At 31.2% G+C, this 13,279-nt stretch overlaps 2 protein-coding genes across 2 annotated transcripts; one reads left to right on the top strand and one right to left on the bottom strand.

The window, feature by feature from the left end:
- Window positions 1–282: 282 nt before the first annotated feature.
- On the bottom strand, window positions 283–2,394 carry TRIADDRAFT_32318 (uncharacterized protein; the record flags this gene model as incomplete). The annotated part of the gene is made up of 8 exons (XM_002117260.1): window positions 283–370; window positions 674–733; window positions 909–973; window positions 1,099–1,196; window positions 1,397–1,469; window positions 1,709–1,766; window positions 1,952–2,045; window positions 2,364–2,394. The coding sequence occupies 8 exons, from the start codon at window positions 2,392–2,394 to the stop codon at window positions 283–285; spliced, it is 567 nt and encodes a 188-aa protein (XP_002117296.1).
- A 688-nt stretch (window positions 2,395–3,082) lies between these two features.
- TRIADDRAFT_61323 (uncharacterized protein) lies at window positions 3,083–5,221 on the top strand (the record flags this gene model as incomplete). Its single annotated transcript, XM_002117312.1, has 6 exons — window positions 3,083–3,124; window positions 3,248–3,335; window positions 3,832–3,936; window positions 4,196–4,296; window positions 4,924–4,999; window positions 5,115–5,221. 6 exons carry the CDS (start codon window positions 3,083–3,085, stop codon window positions 5,219–5,221), a joined length of 519 nt encoding a protein of 172 aa, XP_002117348.1.
- Between the last annotated feature and the right edge of the window lie 8,058 nt (window positions 5,222–13,279).

Genomic DNA, 13,279 nt, shown 5'->3' with positions numbered 1-13,279 from the left:
GCTATACAATGTGAGCGCAAAGTCTTGGAACGCAAAAATTGGACTAGATGTATACGTATATATTCATTTCATTTATCAAGAAATTATAGCAAGAAAACTTTTATAGGATAGCATTTGAGTTTTAGCATTGTAAAAGAATTTATAAGTTATTTTGAGTATTAATAAAACAACAGGCAGCTTTGCACCACTTTACTGGTCGCTTTTTCATTTAAATTTTAACACTGTAAAGAATTTACAACTTATTTTGAGTATTAATAAAACAACAGGCAGCTTTACACCTTTTTACTGATCGCTTTTTCTATAGATAACTTCGCTACGGCCTTCCTTCATGGCGGAATAGCGGGCAGCAGTGAATAGAAAGTCGCTGAGCCTTAATGGATTCAAATGATTAGAAAGCATGACAATTAACAACTTCGAAATTGTTTCGCTAGATTTACTGGTATTTTCAATAGAATTAGCAAGATAGCGTAGTCATATGCGATTGAAATAAATTAATTAATCTGTACTTCTAGTAGAAATCAGAATATAGCCAAGTCTATCGAGTGCGCGAATACGTTACAATTAGATTAGTGTAAGAATTTCGGATCAATTTCTACTGTAACGAGTGTTGTATAAAGGACGCAAGTAATATATTCGTGAAGGAACATTTTTCGACAAGAAGCAATTTGTGAACCTGTTTAAGTATTTTGCAACATCAGGGTCAACAGCATTTTCACGAACAAGTGGTACAACCCTACATTGACGATAGTTGCAGTGAAAATAAATAGATCAGCTGTATCCCCTAGGGATACTGGTCAAGTTATAGGATATTATGATGATATTCTATTAGTATCTAATACAATACTGTATATTGAATTGCACCTGATTTGAATTTAGGTATTACATAAGATGTAATAGCATAACAGTACCTTCTTTCGGCTCGACGACAAATTGATCTCGCCACATGCAAAGAGCTGCTTGATAATCCACCAGACTGCGAACGAAAAGAATTGGTAATTTTGAACAAAATTCACCTTCAAATATTTCAGTATTGCTAGCATTCACGAGATAGCATTGAAACACTCTATTGAATATCTTGTTGCTTATGAATATACGCACCGGTAAGATAAAATTTTTTAATGGTGGTAATTGTTCATCCATTTCATCAATCCATAATTCCAATTGTTGGACATTAGATGAACTAAATTCTGTTCGAACTAGATAAATAAAAAATTAATTTCGTTAAATGCTGCCTGGATGATACGCGTATATATTAATTAGTTTAAAATAATAAACATTAACATTGTCGTATCCTTAAGCCATGTTAGGTTGAACGCCTAGTGGAAACGACAGCATGTTCCAATGCAAATAAATAATGTCTTACTACATTTTTATAGATTTATTACTATAGGAGAACCTAATTTATCCTCATCAGCTTGAATACGCGGTGTAGCAATGTTCGATCCGATGTCCTGCAAGCGACATTGAATCTACAGTATAATACGAATTGTGCGTAATTTTACCGTTTGAAGTGGATAAATAGTGGTATAGTAAATATTAAAATCTTAAACGTAGAAATTGTAACGAAGTATATTATACGTATAACTCATAAAAATAGCAGACGGAAACACAGTTCCAATACAGTATAATCACTTTATCAAGTCAGAAAACAGTAGTAACGTGTTGTATCAATATTTTACTAGATATACATCATTAAGATATGAAATACTTGTTCTAGCTTGTCGACAAAGTTCTGTCCAGCCTGCAAGCAAAATTCTCTAGCTAGCCTACATTAATTTAGAGTGTAATATAATAAGTTAGAAAAATGAAACAAGCTACTTTAGCGATCACCTTTTAGTATATTTAGATATTGAAAGATTAAACCATAAAATTAAGACCATATTTTACGAACGATATAGCTTTGCAGATAGAATCAAATCTTGGGAATAGTACAGTAGTATGATTGATTTACCCTATTGCTGATGACAGCTCATCATTTGTTCCCAAAGCTTCAAATATAGTATCATCTTTTAGTCGCCTTTCACCAGTAAATAAGCTCGATTTGCCTGTTCAACGAATGCGAAATAGCAATTGCTTAAATTAGGATAGTCTTACGATTGCAATATACTAGTCAAACGCAAATGTCGGTGTGCATCATCCAATAGCAATATTCTTGAAAGCAACACTTGAAATTGATTGGCTACAACTAGTGATACCGATGCAGTCTCAACAGTTTAATTCAATTCAATTCAATAAAATACGTTGAAATTTTGTCATTGCAAGAAGCGAAATCCAATACTGTACTGTACAACAATTAGTATTACGCCATCATTCGTCTATCGCTATCAACAAACATTACATGTCATACGCGTAGTACTGTATACCTTTATCGCCAGTTTTGGTGTAAATTTTCATTTTCATTAAGGCACTACAAAAGAAATGATAAAATATGACCTTAAAGGTATGGCTAACTTTTTTCGATATTCAATTAGAACTTATGCAATGAATTGTAATTATCATTCAATCTATCATTTTCCTCATCATTCTGCACAAAAGGATTAATAAATCATGTTTGAACAATTCCATCATCAAAATTAAATCGATTGTATAGTTATGGCTAACCCATTACAATTTATTCATTACTATGCAAACTAAGTGACAACTCTACCTGGATGCATGTACTAGCCTAACGCTAGGATAGAGTCCTGGTAAACGTCTCAAGGCAACTACCTTTAAAAATTGAGCCATTTTGTTGTTGACCTTGAAAGGCCTAAATCAAGTGGTGTCCTGTACTCTACTGTACAGTACAACAACTGTACAGTGTACAGTACCCTTAGATACTGTAGTATTGTCACTTGCTACTGTAGTAAAACAATGGCATTATCCAGAACCACGCTCGCCTTTCCACCTACAGTACAGCGTACTGTACACTGTACCCGCAATGCTCATGGTCATAATCAGTATACAGTGTACCATACTGTACTGTGTTGTACGGCTCCGCGTCCGGTTTCCATACTATAACTCTGGTAGTGTATAAAGTACTGTAGACTGGACCACTTGCACGCATGCCTGGACTACAATTGATTGACAGTAACATACCAACATGGCGGACAGATTATCGCAGTTACAAGACGCTGTCAACCAAGTAAGTTGATTAGATTGATTGATCCATGCAAGTAGATTGAACAATATTCATCAAGTTATCTTGTAAATCATTTTAGCTTTAATTCTACCTTTTATTTCTGTATACTATGCATAATTATAACAGCTAGCTCAACATCTTTGCGACAGCGTTGGAGTTCTACAACAATCGGCGCCGTTAAGTTATTTTGATGAATTTGAAAGCCACGACCGAGGTAGGATATAGTCAGTTGAGTAGTACTATATCTCCACGAATAAATCCATAAGTAGGCTCTATAGAGTATACGTGTATCATATTCAACCCTATAGTAACTATCGACTGGTATTTCATAGCTAAGCTAGAAGCGTTTCTACTTTTAGTCTGACCATAAAATAAGTATAGCCTTACTCTGACTACTTGAGTTGGCTATACAATAGACAGTTGTGCATACTGCGTATCATACAAAATGGATTGATGATGATTCTTACTTAATATAACCCTAGAATGCAAAAGTGATTTTGATAATGAATAGTATAGAATACTTCCAGGGATGTTGAATCATCCGACCAACAGCCTATATGATATCTACTGTATGCCTTCAGTACTATATGAAGTGATTAAGAATTTACCAGACGTCGACTAACCCAACTGTTTCTACAAACTGTCTTTTTGATCGTCGATGACTGTATGCGTATAAAATACTTTCATGAATTTCTAGACTATGCTTATAGGCTTATTAAGTATTCAATGGATGCAAACTAACCAAATTCTCTATTCAAACACGGTATCCTATCTAGCCGTTCACAATCCGACTACGAATGGTGAAAATGTAGAAAGTAAGTTGTGCTACCTATCTGCACTCATTATTAAAATTCCTGCCATACAGTACCACAGTTGCGTATAAAAAATTAATTACGAAGTAAAAGAAGTAATGTATCATGATAAAGAATCATTTAAAAGCAGTATGATTAATGCCAATACTGTAATTCCTGTCATGAAATGACACAAAGTATATTTAATCTACCTAGAAGAGTGTAGATATATGAAGTTCAACTTGACCTTCAACTAAAACATTCTTTCTTGCTATAACGATAGACAATTTAGACGTTTTTGCTACCTTGATTACTCGGACCGCTCAAGATATCGACTACATTATTACTTCCTTACCCGATATTCGTGTCTCGCAACAAAATCAGGTATTTGCATTGCAAGCATTCGTTGATGTTACTGATTTAGACAGGACAGGCCGCATCTAAAGCCGTCATTTACTCTACGTCCACTATTACTAATGAATAATGGTTAAACAAATTTCAACCAAATACGTATAAAGCAGGACAGAGCCAGAATAGCAACGAAAATGATATCCTCTTCATCGACTGTTACATAATGTAATCCAATTCCATGTAAAAACATCTGTAACACTCTGATGCGTCAAATCATAACCGTCATATATATATATATATACAAAAGCACTGCTAAAATCAAGTTGTCGTCAGCTAGCAGAAGTTGATACCAATATCAAACAAAGATAGAGTTGAATATGACAATGATTATGACTATAAACTTAAAAATCCATTTCGTAATTTAATAATTGGAACTAAGCGCTTAGGGTTTTTCACAATGAATGGCACAAGTAGTCTACTACATTGTAACCGAAATACTACGGAGAGTAACCATCATTAAAATTAAAATGGATAATTTCAAAGAATAAAATAATAACTTTTCTTCTAAAACTGATAATGTATTTTCTTACTTGACTGAATGTAAACTGCATTTCTTAATTTTCTTTACTCATGCGTCATTGTTATGATTTATCTATGTAGGAAAAAGCGATCGAAAGATTACAAGAAGAAAATGCACAGGCTCGCCAACAACTTGTAGAAGCTATTACAAGAGCCGGTAGGTTTCTTTTAGTACTGATATATTATCACTGATATAACTTTTACTTAAAATAAATCCGAAAATTTATTAGTTTCAATTGATTGTCTAAATTTCTTTTACTAATTACCGTCAGAGGGTGTACTGTTAAAGGTCAAACAGATTAAAAATCAGGTAGCAGCAGCACAACTCGAAATTGATAAACGTGTCAATTGTAACGAAAGGATTGAAATTGGTCAATAACTGTAAAAGATGTATATATTTATGTAATTATTCATCAGCTCCTTTCGAGCTTGTTGAATATGTATTCTTCCGAAAGTTTGGTATATAAAGGGTTTGAATATCACTATCTAAGTAGCATCTGATAGATTATGGAGATATAAGAATAATCGATCTAATTTTCTTGAGCTGTCAATACCGATAAGGTCAGGAGATTGTTATACCAATATTTGACACGAAATCGAGATCACTATAATTGTAGGGTTAAAACAGTAATCTATAGCTATGGAATAGACCGATCCTAATTATGTTATTCGCGTTATCAAAGCATGAGATGCGATAACTGCCTGATCATTATTATTGTATAACAAAATCAGTTAATCAATCTTACCGATTTACTATACCAGTACAACTACTATTGATTAGTCAATTATTAAATAATGTCAAGAGAAACAAATAAAATCAACATGTTCTGCAAAAAATCATGTTACATTGTAATAATTGGTTAGAACAATCACTTTGTTATTCTACCTTAATGTTATTATTTCTAACGATTCAAGTAAAACTGATTTAAAATTTAGTTGTTGGAATTCTACCTCATTCGATAGGTACCATATCTCGAATCAAACCTATAATGTCAATACTTTTTAATGGTTTAATGGTAGCATAAAATTATGCTTGTTTTAATAACATAATGTATCTAACGTAGATGGCTATGTATTTTAAGCAAGAATCTAGCATAATACCTTGTTTACAACACGTTATCATAACATGAATAACCATTATATTTTTTCGATTACTTTAAATGACTTTATGCCACGTAGTCACATTTCTGAAATAGAAAGTTATTGATTATAACGATGCCATGATCTTGTAATTTATATTCAATTAATGCCATGTGTATTTAAAATTAAATAGTATATCGCACTAGTTTAAATTACTATTAATATCATATCTGAACTTATTATTAATGTTTTTGTCTTTATTTCATGTCGAAACTTCTTTCGTAAGCCATTGTTAACATTAACAAGGCCATGTTACGGAATAATATTTTAAACCACCGAGCAATCAATGTCGAATTTTTCTGCATTTATCTTGCTTCAATCAATCGCTAAATCAATGTCAAGTTAGCGTTTTGATGCTAATAATAAAATTACGCCGTTATCCTGACAACAATATTGTCAATCAGCATAGTAAGGGTACTAAAATTTAAAATGTTAATCGGGATAATTTACTAACGTTATCTCTTTAAGATGTAGAAATGACGGAGTTAGTTGAAATGATATAATCGGTAAGGTTTGCATAAATCCATACAGAAGCATCTGTTATTTTTTACAAGATACCAACTTCGTATAGTTATATATGCAAATCCTTATTGCCAATAATACGATTTAATTAATAACCAGATAGACTTCAAATGTGGAAGTTATCGTTGCGTTTAGGTGCTGCATACGCTGTTACAAGAGTAATTAAATTAATTCAAATTCTCGAATTTTGTATAAAACTATTTAAACCAGCTAAATAATTATTCAAACTGACCCCAACAGAAATATACTAAGCATGACTGTTTACCATATCAAATGTAGGTGTCCTTTTGTCATCGCAATAACTATATATTAAAAAATATCGCATCAAGATCGGCGAAGAAAACTGCTATCGCAGTTACCATTCGTTTTTTTATTTTTCAAAAAGTGTTGTTGATTAAAGTTGAACACAATTAAATCAATATGCACTCATGCAGTCGCCGCTACGTTCAAAGGCAAGAGCTAGTATTATCCATAATTTAAATTTCTTTCAAAAAATTTCTTTGAGTCTAATTGAAATTAGAGAAGTACATAGCTCTACACAGGGATTGAAGAAACCAGCAGTTGTCTCCAACCAGTACGTACATAACTCTACAGTAGTAGTCCTAGTAGATCTATGTTTATCAGCTTCCGTAATTTCAAAGATTCTACTAATTTAAGGGCACAACATTTAACTATCTAAGTAGTCCATACATTGCCTTATCGCCTTCTTGAGTAGTCCAAGTATCCTATTTTGTCTCCATGCACTCCACTACATGCTATGCTAATCTTACGTAAACATATTAGCATATTCAGATCAGTAAACGATTAATATTTAAGTCTATAGCCAACATTAAAAACTGCCCAAGTGAAATCAGTAAGAATTTCTGTAAATACAGGCAAAATATCTTAAAGAATCTCGTAATGGAATCGTAATACCAACACGTATAAACTTGGATAGTCTCTTAGGAAAACAATAACGATAAAAATTTCATAATTGTTAGTTAATTTTTCAATCTAAGTTTAACCTAATTATTATAGTCGATTATTATCTTTCTTCATATTTGAAAACTTCTTAGTTTACATAAATGACTTATGAACTATAGCCCAAAACTAAAAACTATCTTAATGAAGTTAGTGATATAAAGTAAAGATCATAATGAACCGGTGGTGACCGGAATCGGTGAGAGAAATAAACTGCATCATCAGAGGCAGATAATGCCACAATAATCATTGCAATTTTATGTTTAATTAACCACATCTACGTGATTACATCTGGAAGGTTATTATTGTTTAAAAAGGAATCCAAAAACTTTCTTTATTATTTAAATTTCCATAAAGAATGATCTTATTAATTAATTAATATCTACAGCGATCTAAATAATTAAAAGTCAAGCAATAATTTTATCATAATCACCAGTAAAATTTCGTAAAGATGGCAATATATCAACGGTTGATAACGATCAATCTAATGAAGAATAGTGTAAACGATTATCATTATTAAGTTCTTACTGCTTCAGACCAGCCTCAAAATATATAATTTTTTAGGCTGGTATACAACTGTAAGAATTTAATAATAAGCTATAATCGTAAACTTATGCAAATTCTGACAATTTTAATAATAATTATAATCAAACAAACATTTTACAACTACAGATTCACTTTAACATAAAGAATATGCGAATAATTTCATTTGATACCGGCAACAATGATCTTTAGTAGTCTGATTTGAAAAAAATAAGTATACTGTATTACCAGCAGTACGCATTATACGGAAAAGTTTTAGCGATATTTCCAATAAGAACAGTAGGATGGATCTTAAAGCTTACGGATATCAGCAGCTAATGAATAGTATGGGACCGAACTCAATTAATACATTCAATCAATGTTATTGCCGTAGCTATTATAATAAATAGACTAAGTTTTTTTCTATTGATGATTATGTAATCGTATTTATTCCTTAACGATTAGAGTCATCAATTAATTTTGCGTTACATTAATCTATCACCTATATCGCCGAATTTATGCGATGCAAATCCGAATACATTGATGATCTGCCATGAGGAACTCTTTCATAGATTCGCAAGTGTTGGCATATTAACAAATTTATGATCATCGCTCTTAGTCACCATATAAATTTTGATGTTGTAATTTGTCATGTTTAATATATAGGGGAAAGGCACAAAAAAACATCCATGTAGATGAATAAGATGAAAATCATTGTCTTCATTTTATGCTATAAATTAATAGCATAAAAGCAAGTTCATTATCGAAGTTGAGGTTGATTAAAACAACTAGAACTAGCTCTTAAATGTTCATACGGGTTCGTATCAAGATCTTTTTGGAGTTTGCAGCTAATATGCCGGCCTAAAATTCAACAAAAATTAAATATGACTTATTTGTCGTATAGGCAAATATTTTATATAATCAAACCACGTCAAATTGTAAGGGTTTAAACATATTTATAAAATGTGTTTACGGCTAGATCTATATTAAACGTAATTTATAGGATGAAATTAATATTTTTATATAATAAGAAGATATGAGGAGTTATGGCATGTTTAGCTACGTTACTGATTGGAAATTTAATTTTAGACTTAATGGTTATGTTAAATTATAAATTAAGTAAAGAGAGCTAAAACAAAGATATAATACGTTTAATATTACGAATATAACAACTTCTAGGAGTATAAGAAGTCTTTTGGGTACCTATTTAAAATTAATCACGTCTATGTGGATTTAACTGTAGGTAAAGGTTTCAAACGCGCTGAAATTAAATCAATTTTCATCAAATACGCGTATAGCAAGTATTTACATGCATTGGTGCATAAACAATTATAAATTTAGATCAATAAGAAGTCAATTATTTACAGCTTTGGGGAAACCTCGATTGACAAAGTTTAATATTGATATATTCTATTATTCTTGGATGTATCCTGTTGTCTACATCAACATAATACTCGTATCACTAATAAAACAGCCATAATTATGCAGGCAAGTTCCGTTAGCTCAGTAATTCAATATTCGTATCAAGACCAGCATCAAATCTTATAGTTTCTACAATAAGTACAACCTTTACAAATCACTAATAAATAATTTTATTAATTGAGAGTATCTTAAGTTATAACTGGAAATCTGCATAACTAAAATCTTTTAAAGATTAATATAGTAGGTGAAACCATAAAGATGCGTGTTGAATTAATCTCAAAGTTCCACGGGCAAGCCATGATACCGCAACATTGTTGCTACAGCTGAGTTTAATTTTTCAATATCTACAACAATAACAGGTTTTGCTAGCAAATTAATAAAACTTTTTGTATTATTAAGGATAGCTTTAATCGTAACTTGTCTCCACACAACCCAATGTCTTCGAAAAAAAAATTATCGTTATGAAATTAGAATCAGTAACAAAATATTATGAGCAGACTTTGATATTTCAATATTATTGCTAAGAATGACATCGATTCTTACAATATCTATAATAATTGCGGCTTTCAAAAGCCAATTAATATATTCAGCATCATTAAGAGTATCTCTGATGATACGATGCGTATCTGGATAACTAGATATCTTCGAAATAAAATACAAAGGCTTTCAAATATTGCCATTTTACTGCCTCTATACAATTCTGGCATTATTTTTCGGCTATTCCATTCAACATATACAAAATAGTCCAAAAATCGTCTAATTAATCCCTATATACCTCATCATCTGGTTAAGATTAATTCATTCCTGTTAATTAGAAAATCCTTGAAGCTACTGATCTTAAAAGCGGTATTGTCAGTCTTTAGACCATACATTAATACGAGAATATATGCGGTATTATAAGCATTATCATTTTTGATAAAACATGCAATAGGTTTTTTATAAGCTTCAAATCCATGCCTTCATGTTTAATAAAGAAATTATTACCAAATAGGATGGAACATTCCAATAATTCAAAATATCTAAATAATCGGCGATGGACTCTTGTCAGAGCAGATGGAGTAGATAAACAAAGACTAAGCGATTTTAACATTCTTATCATCTTAATTTTATCCTAGCAACTGTAGATTTTATTTCTATATCAATTATAAATACAATTGAAATCATATTATATTACCCTTTATGATTGTTTTCCGGACGATTATTATCTATCATGCCAAATCGAACGATATAAACAACCAATACATACGCTTCCTAAAGCTAATTAAGTAATTATTCATTTCATATCTATTTTGTTAATCAATATGTCGACAAGGTTTGTCATAAGCTCATTCATTACTACTATCTAGCATCTGTATACGGATTACGAAGTATCGTATTAGTCAAAAGTTATTTTCAGCCATATCATTCCTCAATCTAGTTTATCAATTAATTTAGATTACTTAATAAAATTTAATATGCTTCAGGCTATTTGGACAAATTGTAAACTACAACTGGAGGTGTAATGCTATCTGTGTGTACAGAATCGTTCCTCCGAAAATAAAATATTTCATTATCCGTGAAAGTCAATTTTTATTTAAGGCTCTATAATAAAATAAAAATTTTTACAATAAGTAATTCAAACCATTAGTAGCTATCTAGGAGCACTAATAACCTAAAACCAAACGCAGCTAGAACGAAGTCCGAGCCAGTCTGATATGCAGCCAAAATTCTAAGCTTAACTATTCATATAGAAATGACAGGCAAATACTTTTACAGTGTTATCTATCATTATACTGTACCATTCTTTGAAATCGAACTACGCTCGGACATTATAATGTAACTTGAGGATGAAATTGCACTGCCGTCTTTAATTTATCATAGAAAATGCAATAATAACAGGAATATCTAATATTACGCTTTTCTACTAATAAAGCCTCTCTCTTTACAAAAATTTCCATGAAACATATATATAGTCTATCAGTAGGTACTAATTCCAAAGAGGCTGTTTTAATATATTAATATTCTATATTAAATGTACATACTACTCATTTTAAGCGTAAAATAAGTATTTCGGAGATTTACGGTAGCACGTCGGGTCATATTGGTCGTATAATATCTTTAACATCCTGAGTCATCCTTTTCCGGTAATACATTATCTCATTTTACCAAAATTTGGAATAAATAATGAGTAACTATTATTAAAAACTAGTAGTGTATAGAGGTATTGAAATTGTATAATCTACTACGGAAGTAAGCCTTGAAATCGAAGTTTAGACCGAATCGTTCGTTAATTTAATAAGCATAATGAAATACTAAAGAGAAAAAGAAAGTAGAATTTTAATGTTTTAGGGCGCGTGGATTATCCTAAATGCAATCTTAAACCGTATTGTTAAGGCAAGTGTAAACCGGATAAAAACCCTTTCTATTGGCTATTACAATTATCTTCTTTCATCATCATACAATTCTCCCAAGATAATGAAATTTTTATCAATTTTTTTACGCCTTCGTCATCATCACTTCAGTATTTCTAGGAACTTCTTCCTCGATATTTTGTCATTACAAAACACATTTTAAATACTTGTTTTATAAGACGGTAGGTTACGCTATAGTACCTTTAAAATTCAATTTTATTTCTACCTAGGCTCAAATTAAATCATTTATGGCAATCATGTTTTTATTGCCTATGGTACATTAGCTAACTGGAAATGATTAGCAAACATTTAGCGTAGTTTTGATAATAATGCTAATTTAAACAATGGTTGACATCGATTTAAAAGGCATTAACAAAATCATGGGCACTATAAGAGGAAATCTATTCCAACAAAATCATAATCAGAAATGGAGTAATATGATTTAATGATAGCATAAGCAGTTTAGTTTGTTGGCCTGATTGATTCATCGGCCTAAGTGGTAGCATCTTTGCTTATATTTTTGGAACAATCATGGTATAATTATTTATACCTTTCTTGTTTTCTAATGGATATTTCGTCTGTAAGGATATCGTCCTTTAGTAGTTCTAAATTTCACTATAGCCTTGTCAATTCACCAACAATGAGGACATTATTGTCTACTTGACTAATTCATTTATTAGTTTTCAACAATATCTTGACTTAATGCCTATTCCTTATTTATAATATTAATTGATATCAAATCATTCATTCATTCCTTGCAGGCTGTTGATAGACATGACGATCACTTGATTTTTGACAGAAAATACATCGCCTTTATAGAAATAAGTAGACAATTTTATTACCCTAATATCGATCTATCCAAAGTCTATCTATGAATTAGAAGTATTTGTAGGTTACTTTGTCTTTACATAAAGTTCCTTATTACGCTGTAGAAGGTATTCTATAATTTCATATGACGTCTTCTGTATCGTTAGAGTTGCTTTATTTCAGGCTAGTGTAATGGATATCATAGACTTTATTTGCTGTAATAAATTTTTGAGTTAAAACCACAGCAATATATAATATCTTAACCTAGCAGAAATTTAACATGAGCATCTGTTGTGATATTATTAATATCCAACGTATGCTATCGATTTTAACCTTAACATAGACAAATAAAATCTTGGAAATTTCAACTAGAATCACCCTAAGATGAACGTCAAGTTGATTAACCGGTAGTGAAAATGAATCAATTATGAAGTATAAACTAATTTTGAACAAATTACCAACTCTACAGATGCGTACAGACCCCTATTATCCTGACATAGGAAGCATTAAATCCTTACATAATAAGCAGTTATATCGATTGAGTATGGGATTCTAAGGACGTCTATAGAAAAGACAACAGGATTCCCTATATAGACAGGCAGCCATATATATCTTTAAAGCGATATATCCGGGCAATATTGGTATATACGATTACATGGACTAATCCATCCTAC

This window comes from Trichoplax adhaerens, genomic scaffold (assembly GCF_000150275.1).
Source record: "Trichoplax adhaerens TRIADscaffold_23 genomic scaffold, whole genome shotgun sequence".
NCBI lineage: Eukaryota > Metazoa > Placozoa > Uniplacotomia > Trichoplacea > Trichoplacidae > Trichoplax > Trichoplax adhaerens.
The sequence above is the reverse complement of the archived record's forward strand: the minus strand, read 5'-3'. Positions and strand labels throughout refer to the sequence as shown.